Source organism: Odontesthes bonariensis, chromosome 7 (genome assembly GCF_027942865.1).
Source record: "Odontesthes bonariensis isolate fOdoBon6 chromosome 7, fOdoBon6.hap1, whole genome shotgun sequence".
NCBI lineage: Eukaryota > Metazoa > Chordata > Actinopteri > Atheriniformes > Atherinopsidae > Odontesthes > Odontesthes bonariensis.
Genome location: NC_134512.1, coordinates 8,289,195 through 8,315,086, shown reverse-complemented (window position 1 = coordinate 8,315,086; position 25,892 = coordinate 8,289,195). Strand labels below are relative to the sequence as shown.

Genomic DNA, 25,892 nt, shown 5'->3' with positions numbered 1-25,892 from the left:
ACAGTTTTGGAAACTATCATTTCATCTGCAGCTTGTGGCATCATTGTTGCTTGAACCAGAGGCACCTGGTTAGAGACGTATCATTCACTAAAGCCAGTCTAAGACTGCACTGCCCTGCAGGGGTGTGGGTGCACTTGGCTACCTCTCCTCCTTTTATTTCTTGTCCTTTGTGCGTCCATGTTGCAGCGCCTACTTCAGTCTAATTTCTACCTCGTCTTTTCTTTCAGAGCCCCTCAGACTTCACCTGTCTGTCACAGAGTTCCTTTCATCCTCTTTCACTCGTCTCTCTGAACTGACAAAATGAGAGTAAATTGGAACCACAAAAGGTTCCCGCTTAGAATGAATAACATTGTTGAAGAAATGTTAAATGCGGAGTAACTGTTAATTACTGCATTAGAAAATATGTGAAAAGCTCACACTTATTCTTAAAAAAGAACAACATATGATCTCGCTTGATCAATATGGAATTTAGACATTCAGTCTGAAAATTACTAGAATAAATGATCGATTGTGTTTATGCATGCTAATGTCATCTGGTATTTTCACAGAAAAGCCATCTGTTGTGTTTGGTCCATCTCACACCACTATTACAGTAGCAGACTGGTGAACAGAGACTGAATGTATAAAGCAAATATGGTGGAGTGTCTATGACTTCTGTGTCTTTATTTCACTCAAATTCTCCACTTAAAAGCAGACTAACAGCATACTATTTGTCAAAAGAGGAGCCTTTTATTTTCTAAAGATATCATGAGGGGATTTGCGCCTTGTACAGGATCAGCATTAACATTTTATGTCCAAACACAGTTACTCTGCTGTGTCACTAAAGGACTCGAGAAGAAGATGCCCCGCCATCTGAAAGGAGAGGAAGTCAAAGTACAACAGGCAGGATTTGTCACACAATTCTTTGCCCACACTAGTGAGTGCTCTACTACAGAAAATAGGACAGAGATGCATTCTGCTGCAACACAATTGCTCCAGTTGTTTGAGTTCATGTAAAAAAAAAATTAAAAAAATTACTGGTGGTAAATTTGGTTTTGTGCTGCACTTGTGTGTCATCTTGTTTGGCCATAGAGGACACCACCTTGCGAGCTGAGAATCTTGCAGATAACATGGCGCTCTTCGTAACAAAGAAAGACAAGACCAGTCATGCATCCTTACATTGTGGTATGAAAGTGAAAGCATTATTTTATTGGTATATAATAAAAAATAATAATAAAAATTTTAAAAAAAATCAACCCCTTTGATAAATTCCCATTACCCTTAGCTCCCCTCCACCTGCTCTGTCCCTCTGTCTTTTATTCTTCATCACACTTGTTCTTTGGCGAGGCAGAGAATAGGTCTATATTTAACCACTCAAACCAAAGAGCAGCTCAGGTCAACACTCACTGGAGAGCTGCACTGGAAATATGAAAAGAATACAAGAGAGGAGAAGAGAGGAGAGAGAAGAAAGGAGGAGGAGGAGGAGGAGAAGAGAAGGGGTTAATGTTACTATCAGGAGACTGTATTAGTCATGGCTCTCACCGTTCCGGTAAATTGGAGAAAGGGAGAGGAGACTGACATCTTTTGCAGAATAAGCCAGGAGGTGGGGAGGAGCGGCTCTTTTCAAAACCATATAAACCAGTGGAAGCACTAGACCTTTGGGAAGTTGCCTCAGCATTTTTGCTCCAAAAGGAAGCCGAGGATTTTTCAGTGCTGTCATTTTGTTGCCCATTGGCAGCTGCATTTGCATTGCCAACGACTCTGCCTATACACAAATTTTAGTGCCAAATGTATACAGACCACTTGGCTAATAGCTGTGGCCAAAACTCCCATTTGTCTGACGAGCAAATACTTCTCAGTTGAAATGAAAATGTCTTTCTGGCACGTTAGAATTACCAGAACTTTACAGACATGGAAAGTGATATCGTTTCTACCTCAAGGTAGCAAAGAAGATAACCAGTTTTATTAATTCCCAACACAAAATAACTAAATTTTTGTTGTCAAGATCACGGTTGCAGTGTGTTTTTGGATAGTATTAAACAGCTGACAGACTTGGCATATTTGTCAGACTGAGACACCAGCATTTCCCACAGACTAAACACTGCCAGTGCTTCAATCCCTCCATGCATTCCCAAAAGGTAAAAATAAAGGCGTCATGTTCTACAGTCACGTTTCAGCATTCATACCAAATATTTCAGTAAAGGCTGCTTGGTCATCACGCTCAGGGATCAATCCAACGCTAGGCAATTGGTATAGATGTACGGTTTAGTTGCCCCACCCCTGTATTGTGTATCCTGAGAGATCTGCAACCCACTGTTAAAACCTATAGCCTGCTGGCCAGACAGCCCAGAAGCTTCTACAGAAATAAGAACAACCACATAAATTTATGTTGGATATTTCAGAAAATACAAATAATTGTTAATACAAGCGATTAGCAGATGTTAAACTGGAGCGTAAGATAGAAATGAATGAAAATATCATTTAACATCAATTTTTTTCTCTACGATATTCGGTATCACGAAAAATGACACATAATTAAAGACAAGTATACAAACATCACTGTTTTTCATGAGAATTACATAAAACTGATCCTTAAAACGAGTATTTTTCTTTTTTATGTCCATGTGAAAATGTATTCATACACTCCTTTTCTGTGCTTACACTCTTTCCCTTTGTCAATATACTCCCATAACACCCATACCTGAATCCAAGCAATTTTTTTTATATTTTCAGGGATATTAGAGCATCATTCGGAGACTGCTCTCTTGGAATCTTGAAGTAGGATAAAGCCACAAAGTAGTTAAAAGGTAAAGGGAAGGAGCCCTGCTAGCTTTGCAAGTCATTGTGAATGCAAAAGTAGGAGGTATCTGGCATGACACAGTAAACTGACCACTGCCCAAGTGAGTGTATATGTGTAAGAGAAACCCCACCCTTCGATCTTTCACTTCCTGCGTAGCAAATATTCCTTACAGAAAACAATCACGACATATCAAATCTTCACATATAAATTCATTCAGGATAATCAGAATAATGTTCTAATAATAATTTTTAACTGGCATAAATAATAAATGTCCACAACCAATGTGGCATCGTAAGATAAGCGTTCAAGTAAGACAGACAGGTGACAGAAAAGTATGACAGACATGTGAGTGATACTCACTCATGCAGAGAGTCTTCATGCCTGCGTGGCAGACTGACAGACGGATGAGCTTACAAAAAAAAAAAAAAAAAGTTTTAAAAAAATCTCCTTGTCAGCAACCAAGTATCTGGACTCTGACAGTCTAGGAGACCTGCGTCGCCCTCCTGCCTCTCCATCCAACTGCCTCCCTATGCCAGGGCAGTGGCAGAGGCCGCCATGCTGGGGCGTGTTCCCTGTGCCCTGTGGAGCCGGCATGGCGGTCGGCTTGCAGCCTCCCCTCATTCGACGGCAGGCCAGAGACTCTTGCGTGCAAGCCGAAAAACCGAGTGAAAGTGCCACATCAAGACTAACTGGAGGTGGTTTTATTGTCGGAGGGCTGTACCAACTGAGAGTTCAGACATGGGGGGAATCCATGAGAAGGAAGTATAGATTCATATAGAATATCCGTTCATACCATCAATCGTCACCACCCCCCCTATTCTCAGCCGTCATTCTCCATCCTCTCTCCCTCTCCCTTACTCTCCTTGCTTCACTTCAGTCTTGCGACTCCGACAGCCCTCTGCCTCCCCCCTCCCTTAGTCCCAATCATTTTCTTCCTTTTTTTATCCATCTATGTATCCTTCCTTTCTTCTATCCTTTTCTCCTCCCTCCCTCAGCTCAATGCAATTATAGTAATGGATTTTTTTCCCCCTCGGATGATGGCTTCCGACATCCTGTCTTGAAATGAGGCTAATCATGCTCTTAAGGGTCATGTTTAGTTAATGAAGGGTTTGGGAGGCACATATGGGAGGGTGGAGGGTGTAGGGCATTCCTATATGAAGGCTGACAATTATGGCACACACACACACACAAAGCAGCCACATCATGCACACACCTCCACTTGAAGTTTTGTGCACTCAACGACACGCATCATATAGCTGCATTTTTATGTGCAGGCCAACTGAGACGAGGACGCCTGCAGCCACGTGCAGACAAATGTACGCTACACACATACACGTTCACTCATAAGCACAGGCACACGCTGTATATGGCTGCGATCGATAGTAACCGACACAGATACAGACATGCAAACACACCACAGGAGCCTGTGCACAGAACACACACACGCTTATCCTGTGAAGCTATGTCAGGAGTGTTCATTTATCTCAGCAGATGCTCTGGGCTTAGCCAACTGCATCTGCCAAATGCAAGCCATTAATGCTGAGAGATATCTGTGTAAGTAAGAGGCTGGGTAGGCAGAAGAATAGAAAGAGGGGAGAGAATTGCAGAGGGAGGAAAGACAGCAAATATGGTAATGTAAAAGAAAAAGGGAGATTAAGCAGGAGTTGAAAGAGAGGTTAGGAAAAGGGGAGAAACAATGACGGGTAGAGCAAGATGAAAAGTGAGATGAGGACATGAAGGTGGAAAAAAAAATGTAGTCAGTCGCCATTTTTCTACCGGCGCTGCTCTCCGCTCTTCTACGGTTTCATTTTTCTGTTCATCTCATAAAATCTCCTTCCCCTTTTTCACATTTTCACGCTTCCGTGTTCTCTCATATTTCTGATTGCAATCGTCCTGCATTCATCTCTCTACACATATGACACAACAACAGATAACATAGAAAGACTCACAGAGGTTCAAAACCAACATAAAGTACAAATGGCACACGGAAAGATCAAGACATTTAACTTCCAACTCAGCTACCAGCAAAACTGTTCATTTATTTGTTATGTGGCATTAGGTTAGGGTGTGTGCATCATATTTCATAATAGGAAATAAGTATAACAACTAGCCCTTTTTCTGCACATTTGTTTTTTTTTTAACTCTAATCTTCCTAAATAAAAGATGTTTATGAAATGCCGTGTTTTGTTTCATCTGAAATAATAAATTTAAAAAAACAAAGACTACCAATAAATTAACCAAATAATAAAATACTATGCATTTCCATTTGATTACTTCTTGATGAATAGGCTGTTGTAACTACTGCTGTTAACACATTTTGCACGTATTAATGTATTTAACAACCCTGTAAAATGTGTAGGATTATAACTTCCTAATCATTTCGTACGGTTATTAGAATATAATTGTGTACTGTTCCTGTGGCTGGGGAATTATCTTCTATCAACATTATCTTAAGTGTTCACTGTACAAACACTAAAAAAATCTTGAATATTTAATCCTCATTACACCAACAGACTAATTCGACCTCACACAATATTTCCAGCCCGATATGATCAGATTTAAATAACTAGCCCATTGTGGGAGTGGTCCTAAATAATGTCTGTACACTAGTCATAGTTCCTACATTCATGAAAGTCTAAATCTAGCCTCCTATAATCATCCTCTCTAAATTGCACTCAACCATACATACAGACACATCATTCACACACCATTTCCCACTGAATGCATGTGTTTGTGCGTTCCACACACAAGCTGTGGAGGCATGCATCAGCTCACTCATGCGCAAACATACATACATTCATAAATTAAAGCTGCGTGTTTGCATTTCTTTTGTGCCCCGTCTATCAACCTCAAACTCCTCAATCACAAAGGCATCCATGATTTACACCAAAATTAAACCAGACACTACAGACTGAGGCAGAGTTAAGACACTGTGCATGTTAGGAGGGGGTACGCCGATCTGATAAGCTGCATCAATGCTGGTCCCAAAGCCTTATTAAGCGGATCAGTTTTCATCCAGATATGACAGATGCACAGTGAATAGAGGCTCTATGTCTCATGCACTCTAATATTTACCCTATTAAATCATGGTTGACTGTTTTTATTGTCACAGAAATATCACCCTAGAATGTGACGTACACCAAAGTTAAATGTGGACAATAGGGGTCAACAAATATGAGTTTCAAATAACTGATTCAAGAGAAAAATTCAAAAAATGCTATAATAAGATTGGGAAATATAATATAAAATTGCTTAGCTTAAAGAAGTATTAATTCAACATTATTATGAATAGATAGCAATGGTTTCAAACTGCAAATAACCTGTGTTGAGGTTTCAATATCCACATCAAACATTTCTCTGTCACTAACCTTAGTTGTTGTCATTACACTCACTGTAGCTTCACTTCTTTTCAGGTGTTTCACACATAAAGTTAAAAGCACAAAAACAATATTTCCAAAATAGATACTGAAGAGACTCATTAACTTTCCAAGTCAATGTTTAATCAGAACTGCGGTTACTTCTGTCTACCGTTAGGCCGCTGTGTACTGCGAGTGAAAGCTGCGTTTGCATGCCCTGCATTCAGTCTGACCTGCAATGTGTGGGCGTCGGACTTCATCAAGGCTGCATCTCGCCTCAACTCCTGTTCCTCATGTACATGGACAGTACTTCAAAGAGTAGCCAATGCTGAGGAAGGCATCTAGCACAGATACAGGGAGGTCATGTCTCTGCTTTTTGCAGATGACGTCGCCCTTCTGGTACAATAACAGAAGACGTTCGAGCTCTCATCTGAGAGGTTCACAGCAGGGAGCGGTGCTGCTAGACTGCAAATCAGCATCTTGAAATCTGAGGCCATAGTTGCAAAAAGATTGCATGGTTCGTTTAGGTGACTGGAGAGGAGTTTACCTCAGATAGAGCAGCTTAAATATTTTTTATGTGTCCTTGATCAAGAGTAAAGGGAAAACGAGTCTTGAGGTCAACTACAGGTTGACAGCAGGTTGTGCAGTATTGTAGTAGCTGTCACATACCTTAGTGGTAAAGAAGGAGCAGAGCCATTAGACACAACTCTTAATTTACCTTCACCAATAACTAATGAACTCAGGATGACGAGCAACAGATCAAGATCCCAAAATCAAGTGGCTGAAATAAATTGTTTTTGCAGCAAGACTGGGCTCTGAGTCACAGCAAATTTGTAAGTTCAAGAGGAGTTCACAGAAACCCTGCTGCTCCTCATCACTGACAGAAGCCAGTTGTGATAGTTTGGGCACCAGAAGAAAATGCCTCCAGGGCGCCTCCTTTTTTCCTTTAGTCTAACCAGACCATCAGTTGCCCCAGTGTCAACTTTGGACTGACTCAAGAGATTTTTACTTCCCAGCTGCCATAAGAGCATCTGGGGAAGCCCCAGGAGGAGCAAGAGTGAGTTGTTACAAGCAGGGAGGCCTGGGCTTCTTTTCTTCTTGCTGCTTCCACAACCGGACATGGACTAAGTGGTTTGGAAGGTGGATAGATGGATGGAGTGATGGACAGACGGACAGTTTGGTTAAATTGAATTCAGTGTGGAGCAAAGGAGACGGTTCGATTTGAGAGCGGAAGTGAATTTGTCCTGGTCAAAATGAAGGAGAAGTGCATCTCCACTCATTCCAACACATTCTTTAAACTGTATGAATTCAGATTGTCTTCTTTACAGTCCAAGAAAAACTCTGTTCTCTATTACACAAACACCACAATCACTTGTGTCTATTGTTGCTGAATTTAATTTTGTAACACCAGATCTGCATTTTCACATCTTTTATAGATGAAAAGCCAGAATATTTTTTTATCTGGTTACTGGCATCCATCAGTATGAATCAGCACTTTAGTTACCTTTTATATCTAACATTCCACAATTACAACATTATCTAATATGACCCATTTTGGAGGCAGGTGCGTTAATAATTCTGTAACATGTTTTGTTTTTATATGAAGCATCACTGTTTTCCTTTAATGTAGCTACTGTCTTATTTCAGCACAAAATGTCCTCTTTTCTTTTTTCCACGGCGTACTTGATATCGTTAAGTGACTCAGACTTTCCCAGCAGGATGTTTAATAGAGATCTGTAGGGGGGGGAATGCAGGCTACAGTGCAGAACTTGGATCAGTCCTCCCTTTTAAACTGAATTTCCTAGTTGTTTGGTTAATTCTGGCTGAATGAGCATCTTAGTCTGATTTATTTTTTGGCTCCTTGTCATTGAGCCAAACACAAGCAGTTAGATTAGACTCACAATTACTCACAATTTGGAATTGTAGCCAATACTGTACAAATGATTTCAGGATCTTCATTAAAAGATTATTCCCTACCTATGCGGTATTAGAAAGCCTATTAAATGACTAATCACTACTGCCTGGCCAGCTAGTTTTAATATACTGAGAGTAATTAGAAAAGTATCAAAAGTATGTTTTACTTTTTCCATTTGTTTTGACTAAGAAATTTTCATTATGAGATTTACATTTACCTCCACAGTCATTAAAGCACTAGAACATTCTTACTTAAGCTAAATACAAATATTCTAATATTCAAACGCATTGCAAGCCAAAAAAACTTAAGCATGCTATGGATTTAGCTTATTTTATAATGAGCTGAACGCTGTATGTGCAAGAAAAACAACAATAAAGACGACTGTGCAGTTAATTCTTCTATAACAATTACTCACAAACAGCATTGTTGAACATAGGGCGTGCACAATAGAGCTGGTTGTTTAAATGAAGATGTAACTGTGCCTCTGAAATACCAGTGGGATTATTCTATCAAATTTCTTCTGAAATGCACCTCTGCAAAGCACGGTCTTCTTATAGACAAATAAGGGAAAATGAACCAGGGCTGGGAGGTAGAGGGAGACTCTGTTTGTGTGTATGTGTGCGAGTGTGTGTTCACTGACACACTGTCAGAAGCTAAGTGCTCTTCCAGTCAGTCTGTCAAACCCACCCAGGCCTGCATACATCCGGCTGACCGAGAAGAATAAAAGGGATGTCCATTAGACTGAGAAGTTACAGCAAAAGAAGAAGAAAAACAGGACTATAGAGGATATGGTGTTAAACTAGTGGCACAGCAATGGATAAACAGGATAGAGAGCAGTGAGGAAATGCAGCAAGATGAATGACAGATGTAAAAAGGGCGTTAAGCAGGACACAAAAGAGGGATGAAGAGAGACGGGAGCCGAGTGTTAAGCAGCAACTTGTATGAACCATTTGTAAATTCAGTAACCAACTGAGCATATTTAATATTGTGCTTTTATAATCTTTTAAGACTCCTAACTGACTGGGACGTATGCAGCTGGACTAGATATATTTATACATGTATATATATTATATATACATATACATGTATATACATGTATATGTTTACCTCGTAAATCTGTATCCATATATCCTAAAAGCGAAGCAAACCAATGACAGTTTAAGAAAGTAACAAACAGGGACTCGAACTCGGCCACATACAGTCGTCACAAGCTGCACACCTATTTTCTATGTGAACAATCGACAAAATGATGTGCTTTCTCACCTATTACCTATTTAAAGGGGTAGTTTGCCTCTTTTGACATGAAGCTGTATGACATCCCATACTAGCAATATTATTTATGAACATTTTCTTACCCCCCGCTGCGTACTGTGAGCTTGTTTTGGCGTTGATGAAGGTAGTCCGGCTAGTTGGCTGGGGCCACAAAAATAAAGCATTTTGCTTCTCAAAACAATATGCATTCAAAAGAGTAATACATTTGCATCTCAAAATCGTTCATCCAGAAAAAGTCAGACCTCACAATCGCTTGGCGCTATTTTCTCTCCCTTCATATTGCTTTGAGAAGCAAAACGCTTTATTTTGTGGCCCCAGCCAACTAGCCGGACTACCTTCATCAATGCCAAAACGAGGCTGGAACTCGGCTCACAGGACGCACCGGGAGGTAAGAAAATGTTCATAAATAATATTGCTAGTATGGGATGTCATACAGCTTCATGTCAAAAGAGGCGAACTATCCCTTTAATATCCACTCTTTCTCCACTCCTACAGGCCACTAGTAACAGGTTTTAATCATTTCCAGCTCTTAAAAAAGCACACCTTGTAGGAAATGTTTTGTCTGTATCAGGCTGTGCCTGTTGGGAGGGCACGTACAGATGTTATCATCCATCTTTCCCAACAATCAATACTCTACAATGACAAAGCGAAACAGGCTAAAAAAACAAAAGACTGAAATATAAAATTAGAATAAATACTGAACATTAACATGATTTTTTTTTTTTTTTAAATTGCTTAGTATGACCCAACACCCCCATCCTCTATAGTAGGTGCCTCCTAAAACCAGGTACTTAGTCTTGTACGTCTTCAGCTGAGGCTCCTGGCTAATTAAACGGATATTAAACAGTATCCGACTGGAAAACTAGGCTGGCAATGGCTGGTCAGAGATAATCTTTGCCTGTGGGCATTAAATAACATCTCTTCTGTAGCACTGAAACCCGCCACATACCAGCATAGTATCTTATCCTCTGATAGACTCCAAATCCATTTCACAGTTTACATGTCTGCGGGCATGGACAGCAAATATCATGGATATCCAAGTGTATGAATTAAGACTTCTAGGGCACGGTTTCTAAATAGAGAGTACAGATTAACAAGTTTTCTCCCGCCTCTTTGACCGGAGATAAGCTCTGTAAAACAAAGTGGTTAAACTCACACTTTAAAAGATGGAAAACGCCTCTGTACTACACTTTACATACTGCAACATGAATAACATTTATGTCTGTTTGCCTTTTATGCTTTGTGAACAAAGCCATTTAAATAGCATCAACTCAATCAATGATTCAGCTTCAGACAGTGGAAAATACAAGTGAATAACAACAATTTTGCAAAATGATCACAATCATATTGAACAATTGCTATAATACAGTTATTATATAACTGTAACAGGCCTAAAATAACCACTCTACACACACAGTAACTCAGAGGATCAGTAGATCTCACTCATGTTGAGAGGATGCATAAGCCACTTATTTTCTAATAAATTTAGAAAACACTCCAAAATCCATTTTTAGCTCCTTCTTTTGTGGATTACTGTGTAAACACTGACATGAAAAAATAAAGTAAATATATATAAACAGGCATCTGAAAAATCCTGTAAAGCTATATAATCATGCTGAATAACCTGTGTACATTACGTCTCGCAGGAGTCCACAAAAACCTCTCACCGGTGCACGAGCTGAGGCACAGTATATGTCATAACCTTGCATTAGCAGCTTGCTAGCAGCTGGCACAATCCTTATTATTTCATTCATACCTGAATGTCAGTGTCTTTAACCGGCTCCAGGGGCTCAAAGGTGGTGGCAGCACTAAGACTTTCCAGTCTCTGAGAAATGTGGAAGATGTCTAAACCTCTGGAGCCGAGGAGGATAGATCTGATAGAGAAACAGAAAGGTAGTTTAAAAACCTAGGATCACAAGTGACAAAAAGCAGGGATTGCGCTTGATTACCACTAGGGGGCACAAGAGTATTGGTCATTTTTATTGCCCAAACTGAAAGCATTTAGTAAAAAAAATAAAACAAAACACAAACTAAATAATGAGTATAGATAAATGACTACAAGATATCTTGCCATACGTATTTCTTAAACAAAAAACGCAGGTATTTATTTTCACAATTAAGCGAATAACCTTTTTTCGCAGGGCCAAGTTAAGACTCTACTTATTTATAATGTCAAAAAATAAACATGATGTTTATAAAGCATGAAGTGTTATAACCTGAGGAAATGGAGATTTAGAACACACACACACACAAGTATTCCTTACGCTTTTACGTCTGCTGCATCTTGGGAGGTGCGGGTCAAGGTGCGGGATCGAAGCCTCTCCCCAGCCTGCTGGATCTCCTGGAGGTTCCTCTCAACATGCGGCAGCTCAGACACAGCTTCTGTCTCAGCAGCCAGCTGTTCGGCCTGCTGCAGAAGCTCCCCGAAACCTTCTGCATCCATACCGCTGCATGGAGACAAAAGAAGACAACAAATGTGATTTAGGTGTGATTAGGACAGAGGGACTGTAGGCTGGTGGCAGTGTGGTGTGCAATAATCTTACTTTAATCATTTTAACCTTACTTAATTTAATCTTACATACTTACATTTATTTATGCATTACTATTTATTAGCATCATTAATATTATTATTACTATTTTCATTACTATTATTAGTATACTACTATTATGTTATATTATTATCATTATTATTATCTTTTTACGGGTGCTGGTGTTGGGTGTTTTCCACTTTTGTCTCTTCTGTAAATTTCTGTATATAACATTATATATCTATCTATCTATTAGATGTGGGAGTTGTTAGCAGTTTACTGTGATAGTTTCTGTTGCTCCGGCTCTGTTTTATGACAAACTGGATTTAAGTTGAGCAATTACTATGACAGTTTATTTCCAGGAAAATGGGAAATGAGTGCATTGTTTTTGTTTTTTTTTAGATGTGCAAACATTAAACTAAATTAAGGTATAAAAAGCAAAAACAGAGTGTGTACAGTTCTAATGAGCTTAAAAGTCAATATTTGGTTTGAACCCTGAACCCTCTTAGAGAAGCTTTCTATGATTTCTTTCAGTAGTCTTCAGGAATAGTTCTCCAGGCTCCTTGAAGGACATCCCAAAGCTCTTCTTTGGATGTTGGCTGCCTTTTGTTCTGTTTTTTCGTCAAGATGATCCCACACTGCTTCAATAATGTTGAGGTCGGGGCTCTGGGGAGGATTCATCCCTCCATCAGACCTGCTGCCACTGATTTTCAGTCCACTTCTTGTGTCATTTGGCACAGCTCAGCCTTTTCTACCCGTTTTCCTACTGTAAGAATGGCTTCTTAACAGCCACCCTTCCATGGAGACCATTTCTGATGAGGCTTCAGGCAGCCAACAGTAGATGGATCAACTGAAGGTCCAGATGCATCTCTCAGCTCCCGTGTCAGGTCTTTGCTGAATTTTTTCCTCTTTCTTGAGGACATCACTTTGAGATTCAGTTCATCTACTGTAGATAGTTTTTTGGCCTCAACACTACTTTTTAGTCCTCTGTAATAATAAACATCGCTTTATAAAACACAATTTATACTTCTACAAAAGTATAAATCAAATGTTTGTGATGTGATTGAGGAGCTGATCAAAATTATTTATTCAGAAATGTAACTGTTTTCCAGTCAGAAATACCATTTGAATCTGTTGGAGATTGGATATAGATATAAACATTGAACAACATACCGGTAATCATGATTCAATAAATATCAAATGAACAGATCTGAACTGAACAGATCAAATTGGAAGCGTGAATGTGTTTTTCTTCTCCAAACTTTATCTGATGAGAGTGCTTGCTGTCTGACTTTGAAAACATCTGTTTTAGACTATTCCTTTACAATTGTCACTATATCACAGCTAGCGTAAATTTTCAACAGTTATTTTCTGGTACATACACCCAACGAAATATGTATTCAGATATCTAAATGACACAGAGGTATCCCTTGACAGGTGACATATCAACAAACAGTTACAGCCCGCGCATGGAGTGCTGCTGTTAGCTTAGCTTTACTATAAAGCTAACAAGTAAGACACAGAAACACGCTTTATACGAGACAACGAGAAGATACCATTTGGAAAGTTAATTCAGTAACTGAGAATGACAGAAACCATTAAAGCCACATGTTTTGACAATTTCCTCGGCGCTACCCTCTCGGCCTAGTTCTGTTAGCATGCTACAAGTTACCAACCAATCAAAATGAATGAACGGCGGTGCTATAGTGCTAACTAGCAAGCTACGACGCTAACGTTCCCTCACATGCTTGCACTTTAGCTAACTTCAAAAGCGTTATTTCTCTCTATTGGAGTAGGACAAACTTCATACCTGTTGTGAAAGGCAAATAAAAGTATGCTCCTTGTTCTCCTCGGGTGGATGACTGTGTTCTATTATCACCTAGTTTCGTTCAGAATAAAAATATAGTCCATAGAAACTATATTATTTGCCCCGGTATTTCCGAAGTCGACGGTGATTGGTTGTTACCCGGTCCGAACCGGAAGAACTCCTTCCTTAGACTCTATACGTTGAATGGGTATGTTGACACCTATTGAACAGGAGGAAAGGGAAATTATATTGCTGCAGTATAAATAATTGTTATACTATGCTATTGTTTAATAAAGATAACAAAATCAAATGTAATGTCTCAAATGTGGCAAAACATATATATGATTATATAATTCTTTCCATGTTTACATGTTGCATTTAATGATTACAGCTTGACTAAGAGAAGAAGGACTGAGTATCCGTAAGTGTGATGTTATCCCTTCATCGTGCTCGTTTCAGAGTTTGTCACACAAATTTTCTACAAAACTCATCCAAGAATTTTTTGCATATACAACATCACTTAAGAAGTTAACTTGGTGATTCATTTTTACACATTAAATACCAAAACTCTTCATGTAAGACAACAGCCTCATAGTGCAGGCTTAATACTGAGTTTAGTACAAAGTTAGTTAGGGAATGAGCATCTCTGTTGAACAGAAATTGTCTGCAGGCAATCAGTAACCTTTAAAGAATCAAATGTTTGTTCTCGTGACAGATTTCTCAACCCATTATGCTATGATGAAAGAATATACCACCACTGCCTTCCTGTATATTTAAAAATGGGTGTGAACATTACAGATTTACAGCTCTGCATTGTCTTGTAAGTTAAAACTCTTATTGGCCTTAAATGTTGTACATTTTTCCAATTCAACTTAAAAGTCATGTAAAAGATTGATTTGGAAACACAACATATTTTAAGTCTAGTTTTCTGCAAACATAAATCAGATTTGTTTATAACTGAAAGTCTTGACATCTAAAATAGCAATGGTTGGGCACCTTTATTGAAAAAAGAATATCTTAACATACTGAATTTGTATCAAAAATCCATCTCTGGCTCTTCTCAACATTAGAAGTTCAACTTAATATAAACTATTCAACATATACAAATCCGCTGTGTTATCTAGATCAGGTCAGTTGTCTTTACTAAACAGCAGCTAGATCCTCCACACAGAGAGAAGGTAAGTCAGACATTAATATGGGAAAAAAAATCACATACAGTATGTTTAGCTTTTTTTGTTTGAACTCTCACCGTTGTCTCATGTGAGGAAACCTCTGGCAGAAGTTTGAATCACAAAGACCAGATGGTTGATGAATGCCTGTTTCCAGGCTTCAGTCTGTTGCACTGATCTGGTCAAGTGGAGCACATGCCTCAAAGCTACGTTGTTATAATAATACAAAATCTAAGACTGTTCCCTCAGTTGTACAATAAAGAGATTGGACATGAGATAGAAGCAGTGTTCAGTGTTTGTATGTCTGTTTACAACAAAGCACAGACATCTTTGCCAAACCTGGTCTCATTTCGGTTCCAGGGGCTTTTCTATCGCCAGTTAACTATGATGAGTTTCAGTGGGAGTGTTTGGATTGCACCAAGCTGCCTTGAAATGAAGGGAAATGGAAACATAAACACTGAACAAAGGCTTGTACATTTCTAACTCAATATTTGGTTGTAAAATAGGAGAAGATTATGCCCGGCAATAAAAGGTGTACTAATTCCCCATGGATGTCTCAACGTCCAGCTTTACAGATTCCAACTTAGCATGAAAACAACATGACACGGGACGAAATACACAAGTATAACGAGGTACCTCTTGTACTTCTAACATGTGACTGAAAGCCTAAAAATAATGAGCCATTGTTTGTCAGTTTTCCAAATTTCCTGTCTTGCCTGGTGTTTTCTTACGTCCTTTTTCCTTTACCTCAAAGTAAAACAATCTAACAACATTCTGATCTTTACAGACAGAAAGAAAGAAAAGCTGCAATCCTGGCTTGTTTTTCTATCAGATGTGGTTGCTGTGATACAGTCTATGAAGCACATTGTTCTCCTAATTTGTCCTCTTTTTTGTGACCTACTTTGAGGGATTTGACCTGCTGTTTATACACTGTCCTACTTTTACCAATTAGCTCATGAATCATTATGACAGAAAAATTAGAAAAGATGATTATTACATTGTGAATGCCATTTTTCTGACTAAATTACAAACTATTTCTCTGAAAAAGTAGTGATGCTGTGTAAAAATGTAACATAAAACACTGTGATGATCAGCAAGTATTTTTGAATTCAATATTTGATAGAAAAGTTTTCCAAAAAGAAAATATCAAATACTGGAACTCTGCTTGTTAGTGTTTTTTGTTTGTTTGAATAGTTGTTTATCTAAACTCTGACCATTTGATGGCAGCAACACATTTCCAGAAATATCTGGAACAGGTTTAAGTTTAAAAAGTGGAACATTTTTACAGTCATTACAGTCCATAAAATGTTTTAAGTAGATGTCAGGTCTGGTCTGGTCAGGTAATCTATACTTAGATGTACAAAATGTCGTTTTGCATGACCTAACAAAGACCTCAAATGAAAAACACATCATGTGGATTGTAAAATGCTGCTCCAGAACATCATTCAGTATTTATGGTGCAAGGTTGCCATGCCATGTGCTCTAATGCACCCCCATGACATCACGGATGCTGCTTTTTTAACTGTGTGCTGGATGGATTCAGCTTCAATGATTTATAAAAAATAATCTGAATTGTTTTCTTCTTCAGACCACATGTCCTATGGTTTTCCACTTCACCTCAGTCCATCTGAAGCATTTGAGTCAAAAGGTGGCTACATTTATGGATCTAGCTAACCCTCAGCTTCTCAGGTTCAGAATGATCTGCTGCCAGTTCACTTCAACAGTTGTAAAGTATTCTATCATTTTCTTTAAAGTACACTTTTGTTATTCTTTATTGAACTCACCCAAACTATTTTTAAACCTGATGCTTTCATCAAATTCCAAATGAGCCTGCATATTTCAGTATTTCAATTAAATGGTTTGCAAATCAAAGCATTCTGATCTGTCATTGACCGCACAATTGTCTTCAAATAAATTGTGATGAGAAATTATCTTAGAAAAATATTTCCCAGAAAAAGAAGAGAAAAACAGGTGCAAATATGCTTATTTGAAGATGAATCTTTGAGTTTTTTTTCTATAAAACAAAGTGGCTGACCACTTTTCTCATCCACTTGAGTGAGCTTACATCTAAGAACATCAAAAACCTTCCAGTCACCACTTCAAATAGGTGAAGACTTATGCCTCTAATGCCCCAGTGATGTTTTAGACACAAATGTTTTTAAGAAAAATATCACAAATTTTTATTTGGTCTTTAATTGTCATACAAAATAACATTACAAACAGGCTTAAATGTCTGTCACCTCATTCTAAAACCTGAAATAACAACAACTGCGCACATCATTATCCCTGTTTTCTAATGTCCATATAATGTCCTCTCCAACTGGATATCCACGGAGTATCTGTCCCACTCAGACTACATTCAGTCTATTTGAACTGGTTATCGATGAGAGTGCCCTTCATCTTCGCCTTCTTGGCCTCCAGCTCCGCCAGCTCCTGCAGCCTCCTCTTGCTCATGCCCTTCCTCTCCAGCTGCTTCTCAATCACCTTTGCATTTTGGGCGTACGAGTCCGCCACCTCCCTGGCCTCAATCTCCTCCTCCTCCTCGTCGATGGTGGAGACAGTGACGGAGCTGAACTTGCCCATGTCTTTGGTCCTCTTGGTCATCATCACACGGACCTTCTTGGGGGCCTCCGGTTGCTTCTGGCTGTAGACGCTGGTGTTGCCGAAGCCCTGACCGAACTTGACGACGGCTCCGTCCACGATGAAGGTGGCCGGATTGTTCTTCTCCTGGTGCTGGTAGAAGAGCAACAGGCCACACTTTCCGCACTTCTTGCGGCACTGCTTTTCGATGCCATCAGCTCTCTTGATGTACGTGTTTTCGTCGACCTCCACGTTGCAGAACTTGTGAGCGTGTTTGGCCGCATCAATCACCCTGGCTCGGTCCCGGGGCCTCATGGGTAGTTTTTCCACCTGGCAATCCAGAACCAAGACCATCTGACCGCACAGGCAGTAATAGACATGAAGAGGCTTCTCTCCGTCGTCGTACTCCTCTCGGTCCCTGGTGTCCGAGCACACCACACTCCTAGACACGACCTTAGGCATGTCCGGACACTGCAAATTATTTTAGTCGCAGTAACTTCAAGTTAACTGTGTCACTTAAGCGCCGTTGCCACAAACTAACCTCGGCTTCTGTTATTTCAACCAGAGTTTCAACCCCGGAAGCAACGCAACAGTTCCGGTGTACGTTGCTGCTACTGTTCCCAACAGAAACACACAATCCTTTTATTTAGTTCCGCTGAGACCACAATTAATTGTGCAGATTATGAAAATAGGGAATATGCTGGCCTTAATTTTAAAAGATACTACAGTAGTACACTTTTACCCCCCCCCGGAATATCTGAGTCAGTACAGGGATGGGTTTAAACCCGAGACAGTCCGACGTCAATTAATACCGTTTCCATCGTTTTGAGTGTTAGAAGCGAGAGAAAATTAATTTTTTATAAGGTCAAGTCTCTTCCTGACTGTGGCCTTTCATATAATAAATGAAAAGAGTCCCTACAAGGCTCAGCTTTGGCCTTCCTTCCCGCGGTAGAGTCCTTTGTCAAATAACGCTGCAGTAGCAGTTTCGAGCTACCCAGAGATAATTTTTCACTCAAATATTAACGCAGATTTTCATCTTCAAGCAAAAAAAAAAAAAAAAAAAAAAAAAAAAAAAAAAAAAAAAAAAAAAAAAAAAAAGACCCGATTCGTGCGTTAAATCACATGTTTATTTCAACACCGTAGACAATTACAACATTTTCTAGACATCTGCAACTTGCAAAAGCATTAATTTTTAAAGGCTCCATGGGAGGGGGAGGCTGGTGATGGAGGCTCCTCACTGGCAACACTCACTGTCGCAGGTCTTCCCTTTGCAGACGCAGCCGGAGGCACACTTACTGCAGCCGGCCGGGCAGCATGGGCAGCAGCCTGCAAACAGAGAGGCATTTAGTGATGGGCAGCAGCAGGGTACGCGACACCCCAATATATAAATCCTTTAATGAAGAGGGACACTGGAGCTAAAGTAGTATCGTTTAAGTCGCCAACTGAAGATGTATCATTAACATTTCTAACGCAAAGCGTTAATTAAACCAATTAGAGCCACCTGTGCAACACACAATTACAAGGTCGTGACGTCAACAGGGAATTCTTAAGAGATTCAGAGTGATTTCATTAGCAAGGATGCTTTTAGCAACGTTTAGTTTACAGGTTGGAGAACTATAAATGCTTGGTTATAATGATATTTAGAAGGTAACTGGGGGAAGACTTAAACTTACTCTTCTTGCAGGTTTTGCATGAGCAGTTTGTGCATGTGCAGGATCCTCCGCAGTTGCAGGTTCCAGCTAAAACACAAACAAATCATCACTGTCATGTAGGAACAGTGGCGACAAACAGTCTCCCACAACCTTGAGCAATGTCTTCAACAAAATAAACCAGAACGCCACTTACTCTTGGAGCAATCGCAAGGGTCCATCTTTCAGCGGATGAATTGTTCGTCTTCAGACAGATGGGATGGTTAATCGTATGTTTTCTCAGAGAGAAGTCGTGTTGTGAATGTCAGAGAAGGGGCGGCTCTTTTATAGCGCTCTGAGTACAACAGAACCGGGTGCAAAACACGCCTGTCACGCTGCACGCAGGTTGACGATTAGGAGGTTTGTGCACACGATTTGATTAACCACTGTGCAGCGGGAACAGATTTCCATGCGGGGACGCCTTGTCTGAGCATTATGTAAGACAATTGAGTCCGTTTTCTCTGTGGACAAATATAATATGGAAATAATGAACATACACAAAAGAGTACAGCGCTCTAAACATTCACCAGTTTTATTTTTAGATGTTTTGGGGCACTACATTTCACACGAATGTGGGAAGACGTTAGTCAATACAGATCAACTTTAATAATATTGGAGAATTGCGTACGTATCAATTCGACCAAACACAAGGTAAACAATTATTTTAACGGGGGGAGTCAGTATTTAGGATTAGAATACATGTTTAGAATGAGGACTTCCAATACAACGTGGCTTGTACTTTGAAGAGGCCAAAATGTTTTTTACTGCATAATCAATGAAGAGTGCTGGCCAAATCTAGCCATATAACTGTTCTCTACGTCTTAAAGAATATAACCGATTTTAAAAAAAATCATTATTCTATTTCAATCCACATTACATTAGCTACTTTATATGAATTAGTAGGTGAAGGAAACAAGCCCCTGGATTTGAATTTAGAAAGGTGGACTAAACTGCATCTTCATGCTATTTTGTTTTCATGATATAAATCTTAACTTTATGATGAAAATGTTCGATATGAATAGATATTTTAGCCCCAGAGACATTTAAAACAGTCGCTTCATTGTGATGTGTCGGTTTCCCTGTGTCTGTGCACACGGTACAAACAAACTGTCATCCATTGGCCTCGCTCCGCTCTGCACTCGGCCGCTTCTTCACACAGCGCTCGTGAGCAGACTATTGTAATGTGCTGACTACCGTGTGCTGTGGAAAAATAAATAACCAGGAATGGGGTGAGTGCAAATCACACGTGAGATCACGCTCGATACCACACGGGGCACCCAAATTTATTTATTTATAAGTCAAACTTTAATCGTCACGTAAAACTGCGCCTTTAGCTCCGAAAAGCTCATGAGAAAGTCAGTGTGACAGTAAAGTTTGTTAATGTTTGTGAGATCAAGGCTATTCATTATCCTGAAATGCCAACAATAGACAACGTAGTTTTGGTTCAAATGCAACCAAACGCTCAATAATTCCAGTTAATTAAACGCTCTTTATTCTAGTTTTGGCTTTTTACATTTTTTTTTACTATGAAATATTGACATTCGCAGTACTTGGAACATCTTGTGAAGGCAGCATTGTCCTTTTTTGCACCCGCCACTGTCCGGATGCAGATGACAGTCATTCGGTTATTTTCCAGTATTGGCCTAACGCAATAAGCTGAGTCATTGAGGAGTGTGATTATTGTAAACCGAAGTGTGACGAGCGAAACAATTACGAGATGAATCCCGATGATCCTGTGGGGGGAAAAAACAAGATATCACGTAGAACAAAAAAGGGCCAAAAACATTGATATGGCTTTTATCACATTCCTCATGGTGACATTAAAGGACACTGACAAATGAGTATTTTAACACGGAGAAGGTCTGAAACTCGACAGACATTATGTTACTTAGAAAAGTGTCAAAATGACACTAATATCGGTGAAATTTGCTAGATCTAACCACAAAAGGTTTACCCAACTTCCTTAGAGAATACAGCCCTGTTTCCAAAAAATACTAGAAAATGAACATACAAGTTATAATAGAATTTCCAATTTCCATTCTAAAGTAGTACATTGACATTGTATTAATGAATTAATAAAAACTGAGTTTAAAAAAAAAAAAAACTCTTAATATATGCCCTTTTTAAATTTGAGACCAAGAGCAGGTAGTTCATAATCTAGTAAACACAATGCCATTAAAGGATTCAAAGAATCCAGAAGGTAAACCTGGGACAAGGCCAAAAATACCTGTTAGATTGCTGTGATTTTCAGGTTCACCATAAAAAGCTCAGCTGCTTTCAAAACTGTAGCAATTAGCGTCCTCTTTTCCCAAACATAGTGTTGTAAAGAGATGACACAACTACATTTTATTTTAAGAATATCTGTTGATTACATTCAGTTTGTTAGAATTGCCTTTGTTCTTAGACATTATGTACTCATGTTCTGTATTTCACTAAACAATCTATGTTCCTATTTTGTACTTGTCCAGTCTGCTCATACAACGCAATAGATCATTTTAGATGGTCCAAGACTTTAAAGCTATAATGTGTAATATTTCACGGACAATGAATGTTTCCAATGTGGAAACGGAAAATGCGAAGCTGATGACATGTCCTTCTACAAATCCCGTAGTTTTAAAATGGCGGAGCAACATGGAGACATTCATTGGAGTGTAACACTCTTATGTACATTCGTATGCTGAATATAAAGAATATAAGAACACTGCACTTTTGTGATGGAGGTAATTAATAACGATTGAGGTAATACTTGTGAATGATAAGACTCAAATTTGATAATAGACAACGTGAAATATTACACATTATGGCTTTAAGATAACATAACTGGACTAAATAACTGGGTCAGATGACGCTTCTCTGTCTTGTCAGATAGGTCTGGTACATCAGATACACGCCTAAAACAAAACTCACACACACACACGCTGTTTATATCATCCAACGAACATGACGAGGACGGTGGTTGGCCTGCTCATGTCACTAATAACTGGCCAATTATACTAGGTCACGTGTAAGTCCAACCTCTGTAAGATAAACGTGAAGAAGATAAATATGAACTATTTCCAGATATCGGGGCTTGGGCTGACGGATTTCCTGCGAGAGCTCTGTCACTCCGAGTCCAGCGCTGTCATACTTTACATGTGACCAATAATAAACACTTTATTTGACTTAAGATTTCTCCAGCTTGTTCTATGGCTTCCAATGAAAGATCGAGTTGACAAGTTTAAAATGAGAACATCAAAATAAAAGTTCTATTTCATCATGACGTTGTCTTTGTACCATTTTCAAATATGATGATTTGAAAGTCAACGCATTGCACTGGGCCTCCAAGTGACCCCATGACCCCTTTACCAAGCTCATGGCAGCGGCTGCACAGTCACAGTGATGATAAAGATCCGTGTTGGACTTGGTTAGGTTTTAAATAAAAAGGCTTCTGTGAATGAATTGTCTTAACTCTCCTGAGAAGAAGCAACATCTGCTTTTTTTTTTCTTTACAGAGTAAAACACATTGAAAAACAGGTCAAAATGACCCTTACATAGGGCAAGTGGAGCTAAGATGCAATTAATCATCTGGTACTGATGCAACATAGTGTTGGAAGTTATGAGATGATTTATACATTCATCTGAATACAAGCACTTGCAATCTGCTTTCTAACTTACCATCTTATTTCCCATAAATATCAATATATCATATCTAAGTGTCTTTACATGTATACACAAGTAACGTGTACTCTGATATATTTCAGTTTAGAAAAAAAGCCTACAAAAGGAACTTTTGTAGGCTTCAAAATGGAAACTAATGGTGCGTTTATTTTTCCTAAAAACATTAAATTTCCAAATAATTTTTCAAAAGAATTTAATTTAAAATACAGTGTTGTGTAGCAGCATCATCAGAACGGCAGGTCTGGATCTGGCTGCTATGAACATGATAACACAGTGCACAAAATGTGGTGTTTCCAAGAATTAAAGTAAAAGTTTTATATTTCAGGACTTAAATGAACGAGTTAATTAATGTGTTTTACAAACAGGACTCTAAAGATATTATGGGATGGGTTTGTCCTGTGGCTCACTACACAGCAGATATACACAGCTTATAAAAGACGGCACGGTGGCACTCTTCCTAAAGTCCTATTGGGACATCTAGTGGTCACAAATCATAAAAATGGCTTGATTCTAATGCCTGAAAGATCGTGACATTTCAGAGACTTCAGTTACCTACTCTAAATATACACGAGCACTAGAACTCCAGTACTGCTCATCCTTTAGTGAGCAGCGTCATGATCACATACAATGCAAGCACATAATAAATGGGATTTCATGAAATAGTGATATGCAAATAATAGTTTTAGGAGCTTTTTTTCAGAGAATAAACACACACTTCATAAATAATGAGGGGGGTAGTATCTGGAGCCTATCCCTGCTGACATTGGTCGAGATGCAGGATACACCCTGGACAGGTATGTCTAAAACATCTGAGGAAATTGTTCAATTTGTCTCAAACTTGGGTTCGACACGTTTAAGCCCAGGACCGTATTCATCTGACCGATGCCACACTGCTTCGATTTATTATCACAGCTTCACAAAATGAGAACAAGGTTTTTCTTTTAAGATTGATGGATAACAAGCAAGTTTGAAGTAACAATGTAGTCTCAAGAGCGTGCAATTCATCGTGCTGACTGAAAATAGTTACATTCAATCTATTACAGAGCATCAAAATGCATATGTGCATCCTTTCAAATCAGCCAAAACAAATAACGAAAGGCAATAAAATACTTGTAACTGAACCCACTGTCCATGTACGTGTGTATTTTGTTCTACAGTCCAGTTTACTCTTTCAGCTTCCAGTATTCGGTGTGTTTTCATGCAGGCTCTGCAGGGCGAGGTCTGTCCACTTCATCTCTTGTTCTTTCACAGATTCTGTTGAACCTCCATTGTCCTGCTCCGCCTCAGGGAGCTCGCTCTAAAAAAAGAACAGAGTGGACAAAATGACCAAAACAGCTTCTTTCTTCTTTCCTGCTGGTTAGGCAGGAGAAAACGGTTGTTCACTGTTGATACGACTAATAACAGTGAAGAATAGAAAACTATATTTGTTTATGGAGCCTTGGGCAACAATGATGGCTTTTTAAATGTGTCTTGTGGCCTTCTACAAACTTCTTGTACCCATCCGCTGGTAGTTTATCCAATTCTTCAAGCTTTTCTTTCCAGCACTTTCATTTTTGAAATAGTCATTTTGGCAATGGTAGATTTAGTTCAATATGGTACAGGCTGAAACTGCAACTCCAGATTGCTCCAGGTTAGCCGGAGGCTCTTTACATGTTTTGCAAGGTTTGTTCAGTATTCTTTTAAATCACTGTATGAAAGCCTTTACTGCTATTCAATTGCTTTGGACATTTGAACAAAATATTCTAATTATAGACTTATACTGTTTACATTTGTTTCTGATCATATTCATAATTCTGTGCTTATATATCAGCGATTTAAAAGAAAAGATTTTGTTTTAATTAACCTAATTATCAACCTAATTACATGTGATATTACTCAATCTTAATGAAGTATCATGTCTTCTATTGACAGAAAACTGCGATAAAATGTTTTGCATTTGACTGTGACTCAATCCTGTAAAGCTTAGGTGATGCTTGAGCTAATTTTGATGGCAGCATTTACCAAAGGGACGGTGACATCTTCATACGGCAGCCTGTCTTCCCTCCAAGCATCATCAGTGAGATCCAGAACCCTTCCATCTCGTTGGATTTCGCTGTCCATCCTCCTCTGAGGAAGACCTCTTGTTTTGGCGCTGTTGTGGTTGTAACACCTTACACACTGAGGCAAAAAGTACCAACGGCTACTTAGCGTCTTCTGCTAACCACATAAATCTATTAACTGCCCTAACAAAACGTAAAAGAACACCGGTAACAAACTTTACCAAAATACATGAGAAAATACAACTTGACTTCAACTGCTTACCTCCGTTTGAGAGAGTGGCTGTGGGAATTATACGTAGACTGTGTCGCTTTGTGATGACGTCACCAAATGCTTATCCGTTGCATTTTTGTTGGCTTTATCAGTTTCATACTAATTTCTCATTCTCTTCCTTTATAAAATAAGCACAGATGTATATCAAAAGACTGTCTTTATTGGAAAGATTCTTTATAGTTTTTGTTTGTGGTTTTTGCTTTATCTTCATTCAGTTGTGTTTGCCCTTTGTTAAAACAACCCATACTGTGTTTAAATTCCTTCATGTGCTACCTCTAAGTTTGTGACTTTACTTTTACTTCCTGCATATTTCTGTCTCTGTTGGATTGTACTTGTTTCATTGGTTAGCAACAAGCATTGAGGTGCATTGAATTAGTGCATTAAACAGTTTGGTCTTAAAAACCTTAAGAACAAAATATATTTGAAAAAAAACTTTTTATTCCTTCACTTTTTGGTACAATTGAACTTACTGAAGTTCTGGGTAAATCCCACAATCAGAAAAAGAGCTGGGCGTTATGGTAGGCTACATTTCTTATGGACGAATTTTATTATTACAAATTCAGGCTTATTTGATCATATAATTCTTTATTTTTTTTACTTTTCACTTATATATCCCCCTATTTAGCTACTTTATACACAGTTTTTTGTGTGTCATTTCGTTAATATAAGGATGTCCTTCTTTAAATAAAGTTGTGAAAAGGGATTTCTATTCCCCACATGTGGTGACCTTTTATTTGTAACAAAATACTGACAGCAGGACGAAAGCTCCATTGATAAATACAGTCACAAGTGGTTGAAATGTCACGGAGAAGCGGTCAGATGCGTGGGCCG

The 25,892-nt window shown here is 38.9% G+C and overlaps 4 protein-coding genes across 6 annotated transcripts in view; all 4 read right to left on the bottom strand.

Moving 5' to 3' along the window:
* nup93 (nucleoporin 93) overlaps window positions 1–13,802 on the bottom strand; it is a 29,667-nt gene extending 15,865 nt beyond the window's left edge. The window contains exons 1-3 of one of the 2 annotated variants that reach the window (XM_075469346.1): window positions 13,661–13,802; window positions 11,587–11,769; window positions 11,079–11,196 (exon numbers count right to left, since the gene is read on the bottom strand). In XM_075469346.1, the coding sequence (XP_075325461.1) occupies window positions 11,079–11,196; window positions 11,587–11,765 (297 nt within the window). In that variant the 5' untranslated portion in view covers window positions 11,766–11,769; window positions 13,661–13,802. Of the gene's footprint in view, window positions 1–3,139; window positions 3,455–11,078; window positions 11,197–11,586; window positions 11,770–13,660 lie in introns of those variants that run through there. The other variant, XM_075469347.1, reaches the window with a different exon arrangement.
* A 3,201-nt stretch (window positions 13,803–17,003) lies between these two features.
* steep1 (STING1 ER exit protein 1) lies at window positions 17,004–18,009 on the bottom strand. Its single transcript, XM_075470905.1, has one exon. The coding sequence runs from the start codon at window positions 17,866–17,868 to the stop codon at window positions 17,191–17,193; it is 678 nt and encodes a 225-aa protein (XP_075327020.1). The 5' UTR covers window positions 17,869–18,009; the 3' UTR covers window positions 17,004–17,190.
* Window positions 18,010–18,515: 506 nt separating this feature from the next.
* mt2 (metallothionein 2) lies at window positions 18,516–19,372 on the bottom strand. Its single transcript, XM_075470903.1, has 3 exons — window positions 19,252–19,372; window positions 19,080–19,145; window positions 18,516–18,732 (listed from the first exon to the last, which is right to left on the bottom strand). Exons 1-3 carry the CDS (start codon window positions 19,274–19,276, stop codon window positions 18,641–18,643), a joined length of 183 nt encoding a protein of 60 aa, XP_075327018.1. The 5' UTR covers window positions 19,277–19,372; the 3' UTR covers window positions 18,516–18,640.
* Window positions 19,373–22,927: 3,555 nt separating this feature from the next.
* On the bottom strand, window positions 22,928–25,099 carry anapc13 (anaphase promoting complex subunit 13). 2 transcript variants are annotated; one of them, XM_075470901.1, is made up of 3 exons: window positions 25,053–25,099; window positions 24,753–24,908; window positions 22,928–24,048 (listed from the first exon to the last, which is right to left on the bottom strand). In XM_075470901.1, the coding sequence occupies exons 2-3, from the start codon at window positions 24,849–24,851 to the stop codon at window positions 23,923–23,925; spliced, it is 225 nt and encodes a 74-aa protein (XP_075327016.1). In that variant the 5' UTR covers window positions 24,852–24,908; window positions 25,053–25,099; the 3' UTR covers window positions 22,928–23,922. The 2 variants fall into 2 exon arrangements, with proteins under 2 accessions (XP_075327016.1, XP_075327017.1); XM_075470902.1 differs by lacking the exon at window positions 25,053–25,099 and having other exon boundaries at window positions 24,753–25,045.
* Between the last annotated feature and the right edge of the window lie 793 nt (window positions 25,100–25,892).

Excerpts from the sequence above, each read along its gene's own strand:
- mt2 (XM_075470903.1), bottom strand. The coding sequence starts at position 19,276 with ATGGACCCTTGCGATTGCTCCAAGA. Across the intron at positions 19,146-19,251 it reads CCCTTGCGATTGCTCCAAGA|CTGGAACCTGCAACTGCGGA; the intron begins GTAAGTGGCGTT and ends TTTGTGTTTTAG. Across the intron at positions 18,733-19,079 it reads ATGCAAAACCTGCAAGAAGA|GCTGCTGCCCATGCTGCCCG; the intron begins GTAAGTTTAAGT and ends CTCTGTTTGCAG.
- anapc13 (XM_075470901.1), bottom strand. The coding sequence starts at position 24,851 with ATGGACAGCGAAATCCAACGAGATGGAAGGGTTCTGGATCTCACTGAT. Across the intron at positions 24,049-24,752 it reads AAGATGTCACCGTCCCTTTG|AGCGAGCTCCCTGAGGCGGA; the intron begins GTAAATGCTGCC and ends TTCTTTTTTTAG.
- steep1 (XM_075470905.1), bottom strand. The coding sequence starts at position 17,868 with ATGCCTAAGGTCGTGTCTAGGAGTGTGGTGTGCTCGGACACCAGGGAC.